General features: G+C 38.7%; 1 protein-coding gene across 11 annotated transcripts in view; it reads left to right on the top strand.

Annotated features, from left to right (window-relative positions):
• The window catches only part of SYNE1 (spectrin repeat containing nuclear envelope protein 1), a 336,369-nt gene that overhangs the window by 82,460 nt on the left and 229,489 nt on the right, over window positions 1–24,420 (top strand). For 10 of the 11 annotated variants that reach the window (XM_073894098.1, XM_073894101.1, XM_073894100.1 and 7 more), the window contains 13 exons: window positions 1,008–1,161; window positions 3,752–4,362; window positions 6,354–6,533; window positions 8,214–8,364; window positions 8,671–8,829; window positions 10,458–10,640; window positions 13,349–13,450; window positions 15,853–16,056; window positions 17,046–17,253; window positions 18,055–18,167; window positions 19,897–20,102; window positions 21,059–21,214; window positions 23,956–24,247. In XM_073894098.1, the coding sequence (XP_073750199.1) occupies window positions 1,008–1,161; window positions 3,752–4,362; window positions 6,354–6,533; window positions 8,214–8,364; window positions 8,671–8,829; window positions 10,458–10,640; window positions 13,349–13,450; window positions 15,853–16,056; window positions 17,046–17,253; window positions 18,055–18,167; window positions 19,897–20,102; window positions 21,059–21,214; window positions 23,956–24,247 (2,719 nt within the window). Of the gene's footprint in view, window positions 1–1,007; window positions 1,162–3,751; window positions 4,363–6,353; window positions 6,534–8,213; window positions 8,365–8,670; window positions 8,830–10,457; window positions 10,641–13,348; window positions 13,451–15,852; window positions 16,057–17,045; window positions 17,254–18,054; window positions 18,168–19,896; window positions 20,103–21,058; window positions 21,215–23,955; window positions 24,248–24,420 lie in introns of those variants that run through there. The other variant, XM_073894106.1, reaches the window with a different exon arrangement.

Raw genomic sequence — 24,420 nt, 5'->3', positions numbered from 1 at the left:
CCAGAGGGCAGGTGGGTGGGGGGAGGGGTGAAATGAAGGAAAAGGTTTAAGAGTGCACTCATTGTGCTGAGCACTGGATAACGGACAGAGTTGTTGAATTGTTGTATCATACACCGGAAACTAACATAACACTGTATGTTAACTTTACTGGAATTAAAATTTAAAAAAAAAAAACCTCAAGCGCTCAAAAATCAGCATTTCTGATGAACCTCAGTCCAAAATTTTTGTCTCACAATTAGGGAAAATGATCAAACTAATTGAAAAATATTGAAGGAGGGTAGGGTTGCTTATGTTTTGTATTATTTTTGCCCAAGCTATTTGTGTACAGGAGAAAAATGGTAATTAAAATTTTGCCTCCCGTGGTATTTCTCAACTGAGGCAGTGGCGTGTGGAAGAGCACTGCATCAGATGAGGTCAGAGAAGTTGATTATGTGGGGTCCCTTCTCGGCCACAGTAAGGATTTTTGGAGTTTGCCTTCCTATGTGCAAAAGGAAATTGACTCCGTGTTAAGCCTGGCAGACAGTGTTCTGATTACATTAAAATCATTCCTGGCTGTTACCTAGAGAGTAAACTGTAGAGACACAGTGGTCTCTCTATTACCTAAAGAGTGAACTGTGGAGAGTGGCAGGAAGGAGGCCATTGAGGAGGCCAGGCAAAAGATGAAGCAATTTAGACCCAGGTAGGCTTGTGGAAATGGAGAGGAGAGCAGAGAATATACTGTGTGTGGGGGAGTGGGGAGGGGGTATGTACAGATTAGATGTGGTGGTAAAGAACCGAGGGCATAAAGAATGGCTCAGAGGACCACCTCGGGGGCAGTGGTTAATATTAACTGAGATGTGGAAAACTGTGAATAAAGGGTTTGAGAAGTAGAAAACATCAAAAATTTTGGTATGTCCATGTATGACAACATCACTTTTGCCCTCAGTTAAACTTATTGCAACAATGTATCATTAACTTTTCCTGTTCATTTGGGGGACATTTTAACGTTAATACCTTTCTCTACATAGGATTACTTTTCTTCAGTCTGTGGTCGCTGAACACCAGCAATTTGATGAACTGCTGCTTTCCTTTTCTGTCTGGATTAAGCTGTTTCTCAGTGAATTACAAACTACTTCTGAAATAAGCATAACGGACCATCAAGCAGCATTTACTCGGCACAAGGTAAAGTGCATACTTTTAAGATCAAAGAAGAATTTATTCATAAAAGAGAGCTCTTGAATTATAAAGAAAAGCATTTTTTAATCCAACCATTCCGCACCAGTTTAACCTTGCATTTATATGCAAATGTTTTAATAATTGAGTATATGGGTCCTAGCAATGTGTTATACAGATAAATTAAGCAGATAAAACCACTTCAGATAAACTAGACAACCATGTTGACACTATTTCTTCAAAATGGAGTAAATGATTTCTAGGGTAAAGTGATGAGAATGTTCATTTTTAAGCTTCCTGGTTTGTTTTGTTCCAATGCTGAAAACTAATACCAAATTCCAATGCCTTAATGATACAATTTTACTAAATTACTGTTTAGTTCGAAAGTTATTTAAAATTCATGATTTATTTTCCTTATTTATAAATTATGCATAATATCTATCCTAGCATAAAAAAACCACTTAAATCAAGTATTAGAGTAGTTGGAGATAAGCTACATAATAAACTTATGACAATATTTAATGATAAAACATTTAGTATTTATGGAGAGCTCACTCTGTACCAGGTTTGCTAATTGTTTTTATGGAAAGGAATAGTACTTCCTCATATCTTTATGACTTCAAGTAGTTTTACAACTTGGAACAAGATGCCCACTGAAATTAGGCTCCTACCCTTGAAAGAGACAGGGAGATGGGGGTGCTATCTTCTTCATGATTATATTTCAAAAGTGTTACCAAACTGAAAAGAGTTCGTTTGCCCTCGTGCAACAGAAAACCAAATATCGTAACACTGGTCTTTTGCAGAGGGGTAAGCTTTATTGCCAAGCAAAGACATAAGAGGTTGGTTCAAATCTGTCTCCCAAAAGGGTTGGGGTTGGGTGCATTTAAGGATAAGGAGTTAGGATGTCATGGGTATGTAGGTTGAATGGAATATGCCGATTAGACATAGGGGAAGAAGTAAATGTCCCCCTTTCTGAGCATTTGCATTCAGGAATTGTGCTTGTCATGGGACACATGTTCATTAAATGGCAGTGTAAGCATGATGAGCTGGGGGAGATCACGGGGTGTGTCGTCACAGTTACTCTTTTTCACTTTTGGTCCCTTGTGCACAACTGTAAGGATTCTTCCCAGCTTTCTCTAGTCTTAGCTTACTGGTGCTCACTCAACCTCTACATAACAAGCTCATAAATCAGTCAGATCAACCAGAGTTTTTTTAGGGTAAAACAGTCAAGCATTTGTTAACTCACTGTGTTGGTTTCAAAAGGATGACCCCCTGTCCTTGAGAAACATTCTTGGGTTGTAACTGCACACAAGCTTTTTAAAAAGATTTGTATCTCAAAAGAGCAGAGAATGAATTTGTACATTTTCTAAAGTAAATGCTCAAAGCTTCTTTCTGAAGTTTAATAGTCAAACTGAGGGGACTATTAAGGCCATTGTGGTCAAGATTAAGATAGGTGATAATTTCTCTTTAATGGGAACCATGCTGAGATTGTTAGCAATGCTCTGAGAGATTTCAAACATGATTTATTGTGAGCATGTCAGATTTCCTATACAACAGTCTCAATGAGTTCATCTTTGTTTCTTTAAAGGAGGCTGCTAAAACCTGTTTTCATCGGCCTCACCTACTGCCTCTGAAGATAGGTTAATGCCCATCTATTCCTACTCTCCCTCCCTATAAGCGCTGTTAGAATTAACTTCATTGCATATATATTTAAAGTCTTTCAAACCTCAATATCTTTTATATATAGTAATATATAATATATATAGTATTGTTATTATATATATACAGTATTGTTAAAAAAATTTAACTGAGTAAATTTGAAGATCTAATTGGCTTTATTAAGTGATTTGTGAATCAGGCAGTATCTCATCTAGCAAATAGAAAGGAGCTCAGAGGGGTTGTACAGAATAGAAGGTTTTCATAGGAAGGAGAGTGGGGCAAATAAGTTATTAGCAAAAGAAAGGATCATTGTAGGCAAGGCCACTTTCCCTTAGGGGTAAGAACCGGGGGTCTGGTCTTATCTTATAGATTACCTCATCTTCCTTGGGTTGGGGGCGTGGGGAAGGAGAGGGCCTATGTGACAGATTGCCTCATCAGTACTGACCAGAAAATTCCTGACTGACAAGTTAACACTTATTTCTGGAGGAGTCTGAAACTGCAGTTAGGCTAGGTGTGAAACACCAGTTTGGTGACATGACCTACCATAATTCGGGCCTGTGATTTGCTTTTTGTTGATATATACTAGATATATATTTATATTAGAACTATAAATTTTAACTATGTATACATATGTATTTTAAATCTTCCGAATTATACATGTATGTATTTATATAAAATTTCCTTTTACGATTTTTATTCATTAAGACATTATTTTCCATGCAATGAATTCATTCCAAATCAGAGTTGTTATATGTAAAACATATAGGTGAGAAAACAGGAAATTTTAAGAACATTTCTTAAAGATTCACCATAGATGACCTTTAAGTCCTACAGCATCCATTGCGTTGAAAATGGATCTTGACAATCACGGACTGTGACTATGTCTGTGTCATTAGCCACAGTGTACCTGAGGACTCAGTAACTCGCTCTTCCCTTCCAGGACCACGTAGCAGAAATAGAGAGCAAAAAGGGAGAACTACAGAGTCTACGGGATCACCTAGTGAAGCTGGGTGCTCTGGGTCAAGCTGAGAGCAAGGCAGAGGACTGTTTCCAGCTGTTGGAGGAAGCCAGCCAGGTCGTGGAAAGGCGGCAGCTTGCCCTGTCCCAGTTGGCTGAATTCCTACAGAGCCACGCCTCGCTGTCAGGGGTTCTCCACCGGCTGAGGCACACAGTGGAAGCAACCGACAGTATGAATAGGAAACAGACTGATTTATTAGAAAAGGACCTAAATCATGCAATTCAAGACGCTAAAACACTGGAATCTGCGGCCATCAGTCTTGACAGCATTCTCGCCAAAGCTCAATACCATCTTAAAAGCGGAAGTTCTGAGCAAAGGACTTCCTGCAGAACGACAGCTGATCACCTCTGTTCTGAATTAGAGAGAATCCAGAACCTTCTGGGTATGAAGCAGAGTGAGGCAGATGCCCTGGCAGTATTGAAGAAAGCATTCCAAGACCAGAAAGAAGAGTTGCTGAAAAGCATTGAGGACATTGAAGAAAGGACAGACAAAGAGAGACTGAAGGAGCTGACCCGCCAAGCTCTTCAGCAGAGGTATGAAGAAACGGCTGGAGCCAGTTGTTGAGTTTATTTTTTATTTGTCCTAGAATTAACTGCAATGCTTTAACGGTGTCATATTTAGCACCTCCTTTTAATATTTTGAGGATAAAATTAATGACTGATTTGACACTTAAGAAGTACTAAAATTTCTTTGGTTTCCTTAAGGATTTTCCCAAGGGCTCTGGCTATATAAGCCACACTAAGATCTTAATTATAACAGGCAATATAGATCATATTAACTTTTTTAAAGCAATGTGTAGCTGTTAGGAGAAGGGCCTCATCTTCTCTAGTGAGAATGAAAGTGGAGGCAAGAGGGAGTGATCCAGGTAGCTTTGTAGTCCCAGTGCGGAAAATATGAAGGAATTCCTGCCTGGTGGCTGCCAGCCCCTCAGAAAGACTGGAGCAAGCTCATCAGATGAGAGTGAGTGACAGGATTTTGGCAGAGAGAAAATGGCATAAAGTGGTTCTGTTGTAGAGAGGAAATGGAAATGGTTATCTCTGGAGCTTGATAAGGTGATAAAGCTGCCATTTGAGATTCGTATTCCTTCACCTAAAGTGAAACCAATCAGCTTGCCAGAGTAGTTTTCAACAACTGCCTTTAAGTGTTGGCTTAGAGGTGTGGAAAAGGCAGACAAGTGGGTTTAAGCAAAGTTGAGGTTTTTTTTGTTGTTGTTGTTTTTGCAAAGTTGAGGTTTTTGTCAGCTGAGTTTAATAGAGAACCTAAGGGGTCAGGGGTATTTTCCTGCAGTACATTTGGAAGCAATTTTTTCCTCTAATACTATAGCCTTCTCAATCTTGTTTTTCCTCCTTAATAGAACTTTCTCCCCACTTATGTTCTCAGGGATGTTTGTCTTCCATTTTTTCAGGGGGCAGAGAAGCCGCTGAAATGTGCTCATACCAAAGTGTCCATAATTGATAAGAATTGTGTTGACCATGCCAAGATCATTGTGATTTGCTTCCTTTTAATTGGAATCAAGCATTTAGCAAAGGCTTACAGTTAGATAATAACGGCCCTTGAGGTTACATACATGTCTTGTGAGCCCTAGGCCGACGAATTTAACAGTAAACTAACAAAAAGGAATAAGATTTGAGGAAGAAAAATAGCCTCCAGAGTAAAGACAACAAGAGGAGCCAAACATGGCAAAGGAGCAAACAGCTTTGCTGGCCTGTGTAAGCCAAGCAGGCAGGAGATCCTAAAATTGCTGGGGAAGGCGGCCCAGGTTGGGCTCAAGAGCCACATCAATACCCCTAACACTGAACTCTCTAAAGCCACACAGAGGTTATGGAAAATGTTGCATTGAATTGATGGATTTATTAAAGTCCCGCCATATTTATGCTTCATTGTACGACTTTGGGCAAATCACCTGTCTTCTTGTAAGGTGCAGATAAAATGATAATGTGTGCTCCTAACCACTTTGTTTTGGAATTAAATGGAATCATGCATGGCATACACTTTATAAACTCTATAGCACTCTATACCAAAACACAAGAATGCATGAGTCCATGGCTGCCTCTATATGACCACTTTTTACAAGTACTCAAATATTAGTATGTTAAGGACAAAAAATAAAGTTATTTTTATTTTAAATGAAACAACTGTACCCTTAAATATTATTATTTTACATGAATTGGACCTCGGGGCACAGAAGGACTTTTTACCAAAGACCTTTTAGTAAGTACTCACCTGCTTTGCCTACAAGCTCAGCCCTCGTCTTAAAAATCTTATATCATGAAAGCAAAATAGAAAAAGAATACAAACTTAATGGAAAGTTGAAGATGAATGGTGAAAATGATTTTAAATGTTTCCCAACGTACAGTCTGTAGTTCTGCAAAGTTAATTTTTAAAGTGTCTCTCACAGTTGATATACATTAATTCAATTGCTGTTGTTAAGTTTTTCCAAATATCTATAGGTGTGCTTTATGGAGAAGAAATATTAGTCCTTACCTTTGGTAAATTAATAATAAAATAACATTTTAATTTACAGATTGAGAGTCTTTAATCAGTTGGAAGATGAATTGAATTCTCATGAGCATGAACTATGTTGGTTGAAAGACAAAGCTAAACAAATTGCTCAGAAAGATGTAGCCTTTGCATCTGAAATCGATAGGGAGGTAAACCGCTTAGAGGTTACCTGGGATGATACCAAAAGACTAATTCATGAAAAGTAAGTGAAAAAAACCTCTCGATTTTTTTTCAGCTTTCTATTTTGTGGCATTGGGCAGTTGTCTGTTGATTTGCATCGGTGTGATCAAGATTTGAATACCTTTTGCCACTTTATGTATTCTGTGTCTCTTTAGTACCATTAGAAATTTAGTTGTACAGAATTTTATTGAGGAAGTTGTTGAGATGGCAATGACAGGAGAAATTCATTGCTTGAAAGCAGGAGCTGTTAGCAGTTATAAAGTGCTACCGCGAGAGTCTTAACCTCTGATTTTTTGTTTTGTTGTACTTTTTTGTAATCAAGGTATGATTTACATAGTAAAATTCATGCTGTTTAGTGTATGCTCTTAAAGTATATGAGTGTAACACACATAGTTTGAGTACACACACCTGTATGAGTAACTATTAAACTCTCAAATCTCACATAATCATTCCACCCCAAGAAAAACATCCCCCAATGTCTCATTGTAGCTAGCCCCTCCCCCACCCCCAGTCCCTGGCGACCTTCAATCGGTTTTCTGTCTGTGCAGTATTGTATTTTCAGAATCACATACAAATGGATTCTTTCCAGTTTGGACGATTATAAATAAAGCATGTGTAAACATTCATGTTCAGTTTTTTGTGTGTACATAAGTTTTTACTGCACTTGGGTAAATAACTTCTTTTACTCAGCACAGTGGACATTGTTCTGGGTATTGATAAAGTCCATTCTTTTTTATAGTCAAATAATATTCCATTTGATAGGCATACCACAGTTTATTCTTTCACCAGTTGATGGATATTCGGGTTCTTTCCAGTTCAGATGACTATTAAAAAAAAGTATCTATAAACATTCACATTCAGTTTTTTTGTGTGTACATAAGTTTTTATTGCACATTGTAGATTATTAATGTGAGCTTTTAAAAATTTAACCAAGTTGTAAAATTTTACCCCATGTTATTGAACATTCTCCTAAATTGTGACTTGTTAGAGATTGTACAGTATTCAATTATAAGAAGGTGTCCGAGTTTATTCAATTATTAGCCTGTTTTTAACATTTGAGTTATTTCTATTTTTTTCTCCTATTATAAACATTGGTGTAAAGAATATAATTTTACCTAAATCTTAGTGCACATCTTTTTCTTTGGAAAAATTCCTACATGTAGAATTGCTTGCTCAGAGGCATTTTATGCTTATAAACAGAAACCCTCTTATTTTGACAGTTTTCAGGGGATTCATATTCAGTGAAAATTTGTGTCACTGAAATGAGAAAAAAACATCCTCATATGTATTTTACTTATTGAGCAGTGTTTTTTTTGTTTGTTTGGTTTGGTTTGTTTGTTTTGCTTCCCCTTAATAAACATCTTTATGATGTAATTAAATAATGAAAAAATTGAAAAGCAAAAATTAGTTGGCATCTACATAAGTTTTAGTTGTCAAGAACATATATTTTTTCTTGTCGTTGAGGTCACAGATTTTGTTTTAATGGCTGTGTGCCTTCTTTACTCATGAAGAACAATTTGAACATTAGAGTTAAGTTGGTTTGACCAGCACTCTTGACCTTAATAGATAGAAATATGGCTTCCTCTTGAATCCAGCATCCATCTATAAATACATTTATGTGGTTACATATCAGGTCCGATCATAGGGAACCCTTTCCTTTCATACATAATAATAAATGATACCTTTTCTTTAATTACTATAGCCAGGGTCAATGCTGTGGACTTATTGACTTAATGAGGGAATATCAGAACTTCAAGTTGGCTGTATCTAAAGTCCTAGAAAATGCCAGCAATGTGATTGCAACAAGAACTACTATAAAAGATCAGGAGGATCTTAAATGGGCTTTATCCAAGGTAATAATTCGAAATGTATTTATTTTAGTAGACTACTCAGTAGATCTGATTTTCACATATAATGAATTCTCTGTACAATTTTGTCAGTACATATAGATGGAGAAAATTCATGCCAACAAACTCAGACTTTTTTTAAGGAATACTAATACCCTAGGATTCTAGCAATACAAAAAATGTATAGTTCATTAATATCACTGGTTTCTGCATAAGGTCAACCATGAATTAAATTTCTTAGAGGCAAATGGTTTTGAACGCCTGACTTATCACTGATTATTTTATTAATTAAGGAAACATTTATGTCCACAGCATGAAACTGCCAAGAACGAAATGTGTAATAAACAGAAAGAATTGGATAACTTTACAAGTAAAGGAAAACAATTGTTATCTGAGCTGAAAAAAATTCACAGTAGTGATTTCATCTTGGTGAAAACAGACATGGAGAGCACTGTGGACAGATGGCTGGATGTAAGATAATCACCTGGATTGTATGAACAGTTTAAATATTCACATTTGTCAATCATTATTTTTCAGCAAAGGATTATTCAGGGATGTGAATTCCATTTTTAACTTTTATTTTTTAAAAAGATTGTATTTATTTGAGAGAGAGAGAAGAGCGCGAGCATGAGTGGGGAGAGGGCGAAGGAGAAGCAGACTCCCCACTGAGCAGGGAGCCCGATGCGGGGCTCGATCCCAGGACCCCAAGATCATGTCCTGAGCCGAAGGCAGATGCTTAACCAACTGAGCCAACCCAGGCACCCCTCATTTTTAACTCTTAATGCTAACATGCAAAATGATATTTTGAAAAAATAAAACAGTATTCACATAAAGTTTAGAATTAGTAAAAAAAAAAGTTATTTGCTTTATTTTGTTAAAATTTAGTGGCAGATTTTTTGGGGTGCCTGGGTGGCTGAGTCAGTTAAGCATCGGACTCTTGATTTCCGCTCAGGTCATGTTCTCAGGTTGTGTGATCAATCCGAGGGTTAGGCTCTGCGCTGGGCCTGGTGGAGCCTGCTTAAGATTCTCTCTTCTACTCCCTCTGTTCCTCCCCCCTCCTCTTAAAACAACACAAAACAAAACAAAACGAAACTTAGTGGCAGATTTTCTAGAATTTCACTTGGTAGCTTCAATTACAACAAATTTATAACTCTAAATGTTTTTTTCCCCTCAAAACTCTGGGATTATGGATAAAAATTGAAGAATAATTTATAAATATTCTATAGAATATTAAACTATAATAATAATTTAGAGTTATAAGACTATAATTTTGCATTGAAAAACATCAGACTTGTAGTTTACATCCTTGGGTTTTAGTTCTTGCTCTGTAATTTAATAGCTATGTGACAGAAGAATAAGTCACTTGATCTTTCTGGAATTCTACATCTCAACCCATACATATTTATATAGTTTCCAGCTCAAAAATCCAGTGATTCTGTTGCCCTTCTATTAACCTACAGTGCATTACTGTAGATTAAATTACATAAGCTGAATTGCTAAAGTTAGACATTGATAATTGTGTACTGTAATCACATAATTTGGGGACTGCAGAAAACCTTCCCTGCCTCCACTTTTGAAAGAACATTCTTATTACAGGAAGACTACTAAACAATAATGCTTTCCTTTAAACCTACAAAGTTGGCCGATGTCCTATGTATTTATTTATTCTATAAATATGCTCAAGTCTAATGTCCATTTTTATGTTTCAGCATTACAAATAAAAGTGCTTATTGTATTACTTTCAAAAATAAACACAATACTGCCCTCGATGGACCCCTATCCTGTAGAACTCAGCCTAAGAGTATGTTATAGTTGACTCCCAATAGACCTGTTCTTAGTTTCCCAATTTACAAATGAAAATCGAATGTCTCAGAAATTCAGTCAACTCTCCCAATGACAGAAACAATTTATGTAATGGTTAGCATTTGTTTGAGTCAAGTGCACTAATTCCCCTATAATAACTTTTGTAAAACTTTGTTTTTCAGTGAGAATATAATGTTTTGATTAAGGCAGCATCAACATTATTAGTACTTTGGTGGGGCAAGGAGCATCTTAAAGCCTCAGACTAATAATGATATGGCTTCTGTTTTCCATCCCAGATATCAGAGAAAATTGAGGAAAACATGGATAAGCTGCGGATAAGCCTGACCATTTGGGCTGACGTACTTTCAAGTAAAGATGAAATCGATGGGTGGTCCAATAGTTCTGTTCCACAGTTGACCGAAAGCATCAGCAACCTGAATAACAGCCTCAGAGCAGAAGAATTCCTTAAAGAGTTTGAGGTAAATTGACTACATCTACCTTTGTGATCTTATGAGCTCATTGACCAGAATATGAGAAAGTTGTGTCCTTTTTTTTAAAGGTCTGTCTTTCAGAGACACATATGAATGTTACAAAAGTCTTAACTATCTTTTGCTATTTACCTGAGAGTGAATAGGCAATGGATAAGACTCCCCCCCCCATTTTTATCACTTCTTAGTTGGGGATCCATACTTAAAATATTAGCAGAAAAGTAAAAGCCCATAAAATCTATATTTTCCCCATTTTTCCATTCATCTGAGACTTATCACACCTTGCTATTGGAAAACCAAATTGAAGGTGTTTGTAATTTAGTAATATTTAGAGGAATTTTTTTTTCATTCAAACAGAATGTTTGCTAAGTACTTACCATGTGCTGAACACTTACCCTAAGTGCTAGGTTCTTCCACTTCCTCTTCAGAAATGGGAGAAAATGGGAGACTGGAGTGTGACAGGCTTCCCTAGAAAGTGGCCTTTCAAAGTTCTAGTCACCAGTTTATTTTAAACTTTTTATTTCCATTTCTTGCATTCATTTATTTATTCACTCATGAAATTTTTTTTAAGGATTTTTTAAATTTATTTGACAGAGAGAGACACAGCGAGAGAGGGAACACAAGCAGGGGGAGCGGGAGAGGGAGAAGCAGGCTTCCTGCCGAGCAGGGAGCCTGATGCGGGGCTCGATCCCAGGACCCTGGGATCATGACATGAGCTGAAGGCCGATGCTTAACGACTGAGCCACCCAGGCATCCCCACTCATGAAATTCTTAATAAGCACCTAAAATATGTCAGGCACTGTTTTAGACACAGAACAAACAGTAAAACAGACATAGTCCCTACCCTGTGGCATTTACTTTATTTATATTACAGTATGTATGTAAAATGTGCAGTCGTTCTTAGGCTAGGATGAAAAATGAAGCATGGTAAGAGGAAACAGTGACAAGAGTAACTTATTTCGTAAAGCATATAATCACTACTCTCCACAAGGGCAGAGATTAGTTGCCATTGCATGCCTGGGTGCTCAGTACTGTGCCCAGCACACAAAGGGAACACAACAGATTGATGATGAATGACTGCAGTCTGAAAAAATGTAGGTGAATCAGCTGTATACCTAAGTTATCTAGCTTTGACCCAAAGAACTTTCTAGAGATTTTTAAATCAAACGCCTATTGCTAAGGGCAAACAGAAGTAGAGGAAATTAGCCAGACTGAACATGCAATCAGGAGAGGGATACTGCAGACTCTTAATTTCTCTTTGATGTTAAATTAACATTACAGCTCAAAACAGTGGTGCCCACCGGAATAGGGCTCGTACCAGCTCTCAAAAGTCAATTACTAAATTTTAAAGAAGTTTGCAAGCCAGCGTTAAACACAGCCATTATTGAAAATTAAATTGTAACTAAATTTACAATTAAATTATATTAAAAATTAAGCTAATAAATACTTAAAACTTACCACTTTTAATTTCTACTCTACATACAACTATTATCTAGGCTCTTGAGTTGTTGGTATCTATTCAATCTGCATGGTGGAAACGTAGAACACTGTGTTGTAGTGCAGTGCTTCCCACCTCATGTGCAGTGACATCATGGTGTAGCTCAAAATGGTGGTAAATACGATTTATCATACCAAAGTCAGGGTCTTTTTTTTTTTTTTTTTTTGGAGAGCTGATTGTTTAATTGGCACACACTGCCCTCCAACTACTGACCTTTGGGATCCAGGAAGCCAGTGGGCATCAGCCCCACAGTCATGTCCAGGTTCAGTCACTCACAGAGGTGGGTTTCTTTACGTTACCGACTGTCTTTGTGGTGCCGCAACCAATAAAATTAGCAGACCGGATTCGGCCCAGAGCCTAATTGTGCATTGCTGTTGCAATTCAAAAATAAAGTGTGTAAGTGTGTAGGTGTGATTCTTTAGTTGTTCAGCCTGCTCCTGGAGAAAGCCAGGGGGCCTGTTAGTTCATCATGTCTCACTGGGTAAGTAAATTACCTTCTGGAATGAAGGCATCAGGAGGTTTATTAGTGTCCACAAAGCACCAAAATGCTGTATTTAAGTTGAGAGGGATACTTTATCAAATGGTCCTTTGTGGCCCCAAATAAATAACGAAGTTTACAAGCATCTAATTTGTTCAGTAATGATTCTTTGCCTGTTTTTCTTTGTTTTGTGTTAGTGTTGGTGAAATAAATAAATAAACAAATGGCAAAAAATAAAAAAGGTATTTGTTTAAAATAAAAATATTTTAAATTTTTATTTGAAACCTTTCTGATGTATTACATATAATCTATAGTAACTAGGCATTCCTAATGTGTATTTACTTTGAAATGCTTCCTCAAAAGTTTAATGCTGCCATGGTAGCCAGTGATATGAATGCTAATGAATAAATGATGGTTACTGAAAATCCCCACTGACTCAAGACTTTTTTAGTTAGTGTTTAATTTTTTCCAGGAGCTTTTTTTTTTTTTCCCAATAAGGGAGTGTGGGAAGAAAGTTCTGCATATTCCCTTACGTTCGAAGTGAAAGTTAATGAGGACATTTTTCCACATGCATAAATAATGAGTCTTCAGAAAATCAGAGATTTTTTTTTTTGTAAACCCTAACTTGAAGTTGGGTTAACTCTTGGAATTATTAAGTGCCAAATGTAATATGTCAGTGTTTGCACAAGTTATGCTTTTTCTCTTTGTCTTTTATTTTGCCAGTCTGAAGTTAAAAACAAAGCCTTGAGATTGGAAGAACTTCATTGCAAAGTTAATGATCTTAAAGAATTAACTAAAAATCCAGAAACACCACCAGACCTTCAGGTAAGTACTCAGTCAGGTTTGTAATAACTACTATATACTAGACTCTATCTCAAATATAATCTCTAATATAATTGATATATAACAATAAATAAATTTTATATATTATATATAATACATATATATTCTCATTATCATCATCATCATAATTTCAAGCAAACATGTGGATCTTACCATATATGGGGGTTAAAACATTAACATCTTTGGAATTCCTTGTGTTAGTATTAATAGCATATTTCTAATACAAGTATTATAATAAGATTAGTTCCCCTTTTCCTTACTAAATTTTGGAAGTAGTATCATCCAGCTTGCCTCATGGACCATTTTGTGTTTGGACCAGAACAGAAACCACACTTAGGCATATTGATATTTTTCTAATTCATTTACTCAGTGATTGGATTTGTGAGATCACCATTGCAAACCTCCTTTCAGGACTTGTGGATGGCACAGACCCACAGGGGGCAGGCAGGCTAGACTGGATATGACGGGCAAGCCTGGAAGACTTCAGTGAGGGAGCTCCAGGGGCAACCAGTGAGGCGGGGTCGGGGTGGGGGGCTCTTACGGCAGCCAGCAGGCTCCAGGCTACGTGTTCTGTTGCCTTGCTTTAACCTGTGCATTTGTTGCTGCCCTCATGGATTTTCTCTACGTTTGCCTTCTTCCTGTTGTGTCTTTGTCCTTTACTTATTGCTTCTTGCTAACTCATCTCTCTTGCTTGATTATACGTTTGCTCTGACCTGAGACTGTGTATCTGTCACTTAGTATCCTCAATGGATGATATACATATACCAGAATGTTAGAATTTCACCCGAGGCAAGAAGAGGCAAAGGGTGCTAATCATATAGAAAACTAAAATGGAGTGTTATGCATGTCGCCTGTGTCAAGGATATAAATGGGCAACAGGTGGACTTTTGCAGAGTTAAGTTGGAGGCAGGGTTTTGGGAGAGAGCTACTGTTGTACTCCGCTTTCTCACCCCCCTCCCCACACACATTTACTCAATGAAGAGGTGTCGGGACACCTGTTCCTTACCTCAAAGGAAGGAGAAGAGTTTCAGTGGTACCATCTGGAGAGAATGACATGTGCCCCTGCAGTTGATGGACCCTGGAGTCTCCTTTCTAACTCCCCTGAGAGACTTTATGGGTGAAAGATGGGTGGGCTAGCTGTTGATGTATTTGCCAAAGGAGAAGTGATTGTTTTGAGTGGCGTGCATCTTAGAATTATCTGGTGTGAATACCAGAGTGGTATCATCAGAGGAAAGGCAAGGAGAAAGCATCAGTGTGTGGATATCTCAGGTTATCTAGGAAGGTTATCTAGGATATCTCAGGTTATCTAGGAAGGTTATCTAGGATATCTCAGGTTATCTAGGAAGGTTATCTAGGATATCTCAGGTTATCTAGGAAGGCTTTCCAGGAAGGAACGGGCCTCAGCAGCAAGAAACAGAGCTGCCCACAGGCTGTTGAAGGAGAAACAGGAGTGCATAACTTGCATGGAAACAATGTCAATGGGAAGTCCCAGCCGTGAGGGGCGTCTCAGAAAACCCCACAGACTAAGGCCTGTGACAGGAGAGAATGCAAAACATCACCCCGCCTAGGAGCACAGATGCCAGTACACAGTAGACATCAAAAATTTCAGAGCCCCTCACCCACCTCCTACTTGTCCAAGCCTGTAGGGGTCAGAAGCTGTAGAATATGGGGGAATAGAAATAAAGTGAAGAAAGACAAAGAGGCACTTGGCACTTTCCTTCAGGTGGGCTTCCTGTTTGTAGCAGGTCTGAGCTGGGGATAAGAAAAAAGCCTTTAAGTTCAAAGTTGATTATTAAATGGGCCTAGATGTTTTAATTGTGGAGTTGAAACCATTTTGTAATTTATCGTGATTTTATAAGTCCTTTTATTATCTCTAGGGCCAGAGAAGTCAGGAGCCCTCCCAAAACAAATCATTTGGGAGGAGAGAAGTAGCCTCACTGAATACTTTAAAGTGGGAGACAAAAATAAAATTGCTTTATGATAAAATCCATCAGTGCTGTTTGTTCAAAGTAGTGGTTACATCAGGGTATAAAATGTGTGAGTGTTTCCCAGGAAGAAGTAAGAGCAGGGTTTTGGTCACCAACTTGGTAACTCTGTAGGTTGAGCTCTGCTTCTGAAATGTGAACTTACGTATTCCTTGGACCCTCAGTCAGAACTGCCACTCTAACATCCAATGTCAACTGTAATCCTTACTGTTTCCACTTTCCCATCACTTACAATATTTGACCACTTGTACCCACTGATTTCCCTTCTTAGAAAAATTGAATTAGCATCCCTGATTAGGCTTATGTGTTTTTTACAGTGAAGCTGCACATGAACAGAATTCCTACAGAATGAGTGTTCTGGTCTTCATAGATTTTAATGAAATCTTACATTACGTTTAGTTTATAGAAGCAGACCTAAGGCAGAAACTGGAGCATGCCAAAGAAATTACCGAAGAAGCAAAAGGAACCTTGAAAGATTTCACTGCTCAGAGTACACAGGTGGAGAAATTTATTAGTGACATAACGAGCTGGCTGACAAAAGTAGAAGAATCATTGAAGAATTGTGCCCAGACTGAGACATGGGAAGGGCTGAAAAAAGTAAAGGTAGGTATTCACCTATCATTAAACTTGTATACTTCCAATGGTAATATTGGTTTCCTGTTTTGTGGTGACTAGAATAAAAATATAACTTTTGCTCTCAATTACCTATATTAACACCAGGCCAACTAATTCATGATATTGGACATAGCAGAGTAAGTTGTAGTTGGAGGAATGAATTCGGGTGGTAGGAAGTTGAAGACAAATATTCTAAAAATAGAAAGCATGCATTACTGTAGGACCTGCTCATAAGCTATGCTTGTTAATATATTTTTTAGTAAATGGGTAGAGCCTATAGAAGACCTGTTTGAATTTCCATGAATTTTCAAATTTGAATGCCAAATAGTTTTTCAATTCTTAATTATTTTTATTGGTTGGTATAACTGCTTTTATCTAGGGAAGAATATATTTTAAAAAATAGTTGAGAGACAACATTCTACTTGCATGTCATCTATCCATAGAGATAATGTTCCTGATAAGCTGTCTGTAAAGCTTGTGAGTTGACTGTTTAACATATGTCTGTTCTCTTTAGCATATTTTCTTACTGTACTTAAGACGAAGGACATATATTTTAAAAATATAATGCTTTTGGTGTGGCCTGTGACCCTGAAACAAAGCCCTATGAGCCCATCAAAGAATGTGAACTTAGGTGGTGACTCTATTAATAGTTTCTAGTCAGCCGACTAAACCCAAGATCATGGGCTGGAATCCCTGAGAAACCTACTCAATTTGCTTGGAATCCTAGACTGTAACCCAAATCCTAGTACCTTTCAACAGCTATTTGCAGTTGGTCCCAATGAGAACTGGGCAAAATTCTGCAAGAGTCAGCAGATCTATTACAAACACTAAAAAAAAAAAAAAAAAAATATCCCACAACAGTGCATACATTACCTAGTGGATTTCAACAGCATCAGTTTCTGAAAAGTACCATAGTGGAGTATGCTATTTCCCTTTAATGTGATGAATATCCTTCATGGCATTCTTTCATTCTGTAGGAAATACAAAAGGAACTTCAAAGTCAGCAAAGCAACATCAGCTCCACCCAAGAAAATCTCAACAGTCTGTGCCGCAAGTACCATTCTGTTGAGTTGGAAGGCCTGGGCAGTGCTCTGACGGGGCTCATAAAGAACCATGAAGCTGTGACCCAGTTGTGCTCCAAAACACAGGCCAGCCTTCAGGATTCTCTGGAGAAGCACTTCAATGGTGAGCTCTGGCAGGGCTTAGCATGAATCGGTTGTTTACCAGAAAGAATCCAAACCAAAGGCTGCCTAGAAACTGCCAGCAATAGTTGGAGAAAACCTTCCAGAAGAAGATCATTTTAAATCCATTTGTGTGTCGAGATTTGAGCAGTGGAAGTGCTGTGCCTGGGCTCTTGCCATAAGCTGAGTTCTTCCTCTTTCTGCCCAAGAAAGTAGGAATCCACCATTTTGAGGATTCCAAATTTCATCTGGGTTTGCTACATGTAGCTCATTTGTGTGGAAAATTACTTCCATGGCTATGATGAAGTAACACAGTAAACTTGGAAATTAGGAGAGGCCATGAAACAGTAGCAGCTATATAGTTCAGGAAATCGCCAGTCATATGTCCCCAACTCTGCTTCCCACACAGCAGTGCCTCTGCCCTGATGACGATGCGGAATGACTCGCTAAGTCAGCTTGGCGGAAAGAGAAGATGGCTCCTTCCTTTGCCATAAAAATGGCTAGAGCCTTTCTCCCTTCGCTGTCTTCCATATTCAGACAATTATCTTTCTTTACCAAGAGAAAGAAAGATGGTGGGAAATCAGATATTTCAGGAATACAAATTTCTTTTCAGTCTTTTCCCTGCAATAATTTCTCAGTCCTGCCATGAACAGTCATGCTGTAGTATATTCTATATTATTTTATTTCTGAAATATTTTGTAAGGCAAGATGCAGTGAGCTTAAAGCCAGAATGAATTCATTGTGGTAATCCTGGAGGCTCATTCAGTGTTTTGGATGTATTTCTCATTTTCATTACTTTCAAAAGAGTCTATGCAGGAATTCCAAGAGTGGTTTTCTGGGATAAAGGCAGCAGCAAAAGAATCATCTGATCGAACTGGTGACAGCAAAGTTCTAGAGGCAAAGCTCCATGATCTTCAGGTATGAAAGCTGACAATGCTTCTTCTTCTCCTACCAGCTGCCCTCCTGTGCCTTGAGGTCAGACCTAAATCATCTCTTTCCACAGATCTTCTTATTTTATTCAAACTTTTCTTCTTCTCTAACAGATTAGATTTCTTGAGTCATAAGGAGATAGACAATATGGAAAAGTAAGCTGAGAAAATAAATCAGAGCTACAGAATTTCTAGATTCTCTTCTTCTCTCTTTTAGCCTATTGACCATTCTTTGGAATTCATTCAAAACTAAACCTAGTTTTAATTTTTCTAGTAGTAAAAACATAATTCCATCTATTTCATATCACTATTGTGGAGGAGGTTTTTTATTTTGTTTTGTTTTTAAGATTTTTATTTATTTATTTGAGAGAGTGAGAAAGAGAGCCTGAGCAGGGGAAGAGTAGAGGGAGATGGAGAAGCAGACTCCCTGCTGAGCAGAGAGCTGGGCGCAGGGCTGGATCCCAGGACCCCGGGATCATGACCCGAGCTGAAATCAGACACAACCGACTCAGCCACCCTGGTGCCTCATATCGTGGAAGAGTTTTAAAAAGAAGACATGACTTGTGTTTTTTAATAACCTGCAGTGGAAATTTGGAGCTAGGGCCTATGGAAAGCAGTAGATAATACAGGTTTTACAGGTTTTATGGACTATGAAAAATATATGAATTCAGGAATGAAAAAGCCATTGTGAAGTAGAGTTCAGAAGTGATTGACAAGATTTTCAGGTAGCTCATCTGAACAAAGCACTGAGTTAAGTATTATTTAAAAACTTTTTTTAGGGACGCCTGGGTGGCTCGGTTGGTTAAGCAACTGCCTTTGCTCAGGGTCATGATCCTGGAGTCCTGGAATCGAGTCCCACATCAGGCTCCTTGCTCAGGAGGGAGCCTGCTTCTCCCTCTGCCTGACAAATAAATAAATAAAATCTTAAAAAATAAAATAAGATAAAATAAAATAAGTAAAAATAGTTTTTTAAATGAATGTGGAACATGAGGATTTTTGTAGCCTAATCAGTGAGGACAGTTATGTAGATTACTCATGAAAAGTCAGAGTAGGAAGATCATTATGATAAAGGAAGTTGGTTTTCCAGGAAGCATGGTGAATTTAAATGTGGAATTGTCCCCTTTAATCTTGAGATGCAGTGGAACTAACTCCACAAAGAAAAGTCTGAGTAACCATCGCAGACGCCACCCTGGAGCTCAGAGGAGAAGCAGGGCTAGCTCCGCAGTTCTGCGGTTCTTTTTCTCTGCTGAAACCGCTCATGACTGTGATCTTTCAAGGAAGAGGTGCACACCAAGAAAAGAAGGGACCTGAAGAGAGGACTTTGTGTGCAGGGGGGATCAGAGGAGGGGGAGGGGTGCAGGCAGCTAACCAGTTAGAGGGCATCACAGGAACGTGTGAAGAAGTAGAGCCTGGGCTGGGCTGGGCTGGGACAATGAGAATGGGGAGAGAACACCCTCTTTACAGGCTGGCCCTGTTCACAGTTTAGTCCTCAGTGGTTCCACTGACTGGCTGGCACCATCCTCGATTGTGAGCCTTGAGTCTGTCTAGTTGTACATTCTCATTCTGGTCTTATTAAAGGCTTTCTGCCTTTGAGCTCTGGGTTCTGTTTTTCTTCTTTTGCTCTACTATCTCAACTTAGAATTCTAATCCGTGCTCCCGTGCTCTAGGGCCCCTGAATAATAGCAAATATTTTATATTACCTTTATTTCTCGAAACAGAACATTCTGGACTCCATCAGTGATGGGCAGAGCAAGCTTGATGCTGTGACTCAAGAAGGACAAATTTTATATGCACATGTGTCTAAACAAATTGTCAGCAGCATTCAGGAACAAATTACAAAGGCTAATGAAGAATTTCAAGCATTTCTGAAACAATGCCTTAAAGACAAGCAGGCTCTTCAAGACTGTGCTTTAGAACTTGGAAGGTAGGGTTGTTTTGATAAGCGTGGACTTCATCACACAGTCTCAAAGACTTTGAGAAAAGAGCCACTGTGAATAAACAAATAATATTTGAAAGTACAGGTTCATACTTAAGTACAGGTTCATACTAGGACAAGAATTAATTGCTTGGACTCTGATGGGACTGTTTGGCTTTATTTTCTATATAGAAAAAGTAAGGAATTATATTCGGTAGTTATTATCAATGGCATACATGCATGTATTTTTGTCTATTTGATTAACTAAAATCTGAGAGCTTTGACACCCAGGTTTTAGATTATCCATATCTTTTCTTTGCTTCCACTTCTGTTGGGTTGGAGTGATGGCAAAAAACACTTGCCAAATTTCTGTGAATGAAGATTCCAATGAGGAAGCTATGTCAACAGGGGTGAATATAAAATTAGAAGGAAAAAAAGCAGGGGGAAAAAGATGTCATATAATCAAAATGCCTTTCTGGTCACAGAGTAATTTGCTTTACTCTTGTACAGGTTTCTTAGAGAACTTAATGTTGTTTTCAAAACTTAGAGTCCTTGTGCTCTTGTGCCATATTCAAATCTCTGTAAGATACAAAGACTCAGAGATGACTTTCCCTTCCTTTCCTGGGCTTCCACTGCCCTACTTAATCCATCCGCTCCAATTCAGAGTCCCTGTAGTAAGACACAAGTTAAGTGTACGTTGACGTGGGAATGTAATCTTGCTGATAATTACCAGCTGATTATCAGGAAATCATTTCAGCAAGATAGGATCTCAAGAGAAATTTCCATGATTTTTCATTTTGTTACTGAAATAAGTGATAATTTGGATGGACTTATTGTTGGGTTTTCTTCCATACTTGGAAATTCATGAGATTTTAATTGCCATAGACATTGTGACCTCAGATATTATAATTTATTTATTGTAATAAGTGCAGAAGAATTTCTACAAAGTATTTTCTTTTCTGTAGCTTTGAGGATCAGCATAGAAAACTGAACTTATGGATCCATGAAATGGATGAAAGGTTAAGTACAGAAAACTTAGGAGAGAGTAAACGGCACATTCCTGAGAAGAAGAATGAAGTCCATAAAGTTGAAATGTTTCTAGGAGAACTATTGGCTGCAAGGTATGGCGCTAAAATGGAATAGGTCCTTTCCCGACTAACAAGTGTTGTTTGTCTGGTTGGTTGGTTATTTGGTTTGGTTGTTAATTGGTTGGTTGGTTGGTTGGTTGGTTGGTTGGTTGGTTAATTAGTGGTGGTTGTATATGTTTCTGTCCCTAAATGTCTAGAATACAGATGATTGTGCAGTGCTCTCTATGGCAGGGTGGTATTCTAGAGAGAACATAGGGATGGAAATGAGGAGCTATCTGCATCCACCTCCCTTTGCTCAACAAATTGGATAGGCCACTCATTTCCTGTATTTCTTGATATTAGCCTGTAAGCATTATGCTGCTAAATAATACCATACTTTCTTCTCAGAGATTATTAGAAGGATAGAAGGTCCTTATAAAGGTACTCTTCACTTACAGAAATAATGCTATAGAACCCATTTCCATATATTCTTCACACACTTCAGCATCTAGTTCCATTTCCAATCCACCCCAATCCTCACAATATTCTTAGTAAAGCAAAAGGTATGGTCATTAAGTCTGACTTCCTGGAGGTTCCTCTTCTCCACTACAGTATTTGTCTCTTCGTTGTTTCCCGACTGAGCAAACATTTCTGGCTCCTGGCCCAGGCAAAGTTCTCTGGACTGTGCTTTTAACTCCACCAGCTTCAGGGCTTTGCTCCCTAAATTCATAATCCAACTGGCATTATCAATCGCTTTGTTGACAGAGTACAGCTTGACCCAAACTTCTGATCTATCCTCTTAAAGAGCAGATATACCTGTCTGTGAAGCAGCAGAAGCCAGCACCTAGCCTGCTTGATCAGACAAATCAGGAACACTGATCAATTCAAGTCTAATTCTGATCATATTCATTCCTTGTTTCTGCTGAGTCTTCTTTTGGGTCAAATATGCCTAGTAGTCCTTGCCTTAAAAAACAAACATGTAAACAAATACACAAACATGACCCATAATGACAGTTCTTATTGGTGTGCAAGTTTGATGACTATTATTCCCTGGAATGCTTCAGTCCCATCTCTGTGAGCTCTTCCCTTGGGGTGAACTCTTGTTGACTCTATACATGCCAACCCTGGACAGGGAGTTTCTCAAGGCCAGGGATCTTTAGGTCTTTATCATTGTTATAGTCACAATGTCTGATATAGTGCCAGAAAAAGAAAATATTTGCTGAATTAATGGGATAACAGTATCATTTTAACTTTTTGAAAATTATACTGCATTTTATTTGCTTTTTAAATCAGGTCTAGATACAATGTAACATGGTCAGACCTATTTCTCTCTTTATTCCAAACTTCTAAAATGACTTTAGATATTCTTCTTGAGCTGTAACTCTCTGATATTCCAGGATCAGATGCTAAGAGTCCTTAAGTATGCTTGCTGCTAGGCTCTGTGTAATTGGTTATTTCTCCAGACAATCTTAATGTACTCTGCTGCTCACCCTGCTTCTCCAGCTGAGTCACCTGACTTCTCACTTGCTGGCCACTTGATCCTCCTAGCACTCTGGACTTTCATCATAATATTTCAAGTACTCAACTATCTTGGGGGGATGCCCTTTTTTTAAAGTACCCCAGATTTGAGAATTATTGAACTTTTATCACCCATTAAGCAATTCTTTTTTTGTAGCAAGTGATATACATTGTCCTGAATTACTTAACTCATATAGTTGCTTAAGCCAACTTCTTGTCTTACCAGATTATAAGAAATGTAATTTAGAGTGGATGCAATATCATATAAATAATACATCTCCTAGAGGGCCACAGGATGCTATGTCTTTGGTAGCTGATCGGAAAAACACGACAGACCTTGTCGGAGATAAAGTTTGTATTCTTTTTCTAGTACTCACAAGAGTTCATGTTCACACATCTGCACTCTCCCTTCTGGTATCTTGGGGGAGTTCCTGACAGACAAGCTGATCAGAGTTCAGAACTCTTTAAAACAAGATGAAGCCAACCCAGCCACATATGACTACACTTTTCCTGCACCTAATTAACATAACTCCAAACTGAGATGAGCCAAGTACCCAAGATACAAAGAAACCCATCAGCACTCACATAATGGCCTTTTGATAGAAACTGTTTTGTTTTGTTTTGTTTTGTTTTTGCAGTTTATCTTCTGTGTTGGGTCCTGGGATATGAGAGGAATTCTAGAAGCCCCTGACTTCCAGAAGGTGAAAGCCTGTGGACTGAGACAGACAGGGTCTTTGAGGTGATAGAGCAAGACAGGGGCAGAGGGCACACAGGGGAGGAGCCCTGTACTCTCCTCCGTCTCGGGGACAGTGCCATGCTGCCTAGGGAGGTGATGCCTGCACTGGGCTTTGAAGGGCCAACTAGAAGAAAGCAGAGGAGAGTCAACGGGTTTTCACAAAGGAGGAATCCCATGTATACACCAAAAAGCAGAGGGTTTGGGGACATTTCAGGATTAGAGCATTTAGTCGGAACAGAGATGTTAGAGATGAGGCTGGAGAAGCAGTCCTGGGCCATTTTCTGAAGTGAATTCCTCATAATACAGGGGCCAGGATCTAGGCACAGCATAGACGGAGTGAAATTCCCTGATGTACATAGACTGCATCCAGAGAAGTCGTAGAGAATGCAGAGCCAGCCCTGTGAAAGTCCCTGGCATCTTCATTTCAAAGGCACGGCAGCTATGAGCTCTTGTCTGGTGACTTCTCCAGGATCAACAATCACCCGTCACTCTGCTATGCTCCAGAAAGTCAGAATTCAATTTTTTTTTCTGTTTTCTTTAGAGAATCTCTGGATAAGCTTTCCCAGAGAGGGCAGCTTCTCAGTGAAGAAGGCCACGGTGCTGGGAAAGAAGGACGCCTGTGCTCCCAGCTCCTCACGAACTACCAGAACTTACTCAGAATGACCAAAGAGAGACTGCGGAGCTGCCAGGTGGCCCTGCACGAGCATGAGGCCTTGGAGGAAGCCCTGCAGAGCATGTGGTCCTGGGTGAAAGGCATTCAAGACAGACTGACCGCTGCAGAGAGCACCGTTGGAAGCAAAGACACCTTGGAAAAGCGGCTGTTACAAATACAGGTAGGCAGAGCACCAGCCAGACACTGACAACTTGTGAAGATCAATTTGCTTAGATTCACAGATGTTTGAGTTGGGTCTCAATTGTTCTGTGAGCCTCTAAATGAAGATTTGAGGGCCCAATGGAGAAAAGATGATGTTGGCAAAAGGGATGTGGAGGAACCCTGTTTCTCCTT

Source organism: Callorhinus ursinus, unplaced genomic scaffold (genome assembly GCF_003265705.2).
Source record: "Callorhinus ursinus isolate GAN/ISIS: 27379988/994484 unplaced genomic scaffold, GSC_fseal_2.0 scaffold6, whole genome shotgun sequence".
In the NCBI taxonomy this organism is placed as follows: Eukaryota; Metazoa; Chordata; class Mammalia; order Carnivora; family Otariidae; genus Callorhinus; species Callorhinus ursinus.
Note: the sequence above shows the minus strand (reverse complement) of the source record. Positions and strands in the feature narration are given on the sequence as shown.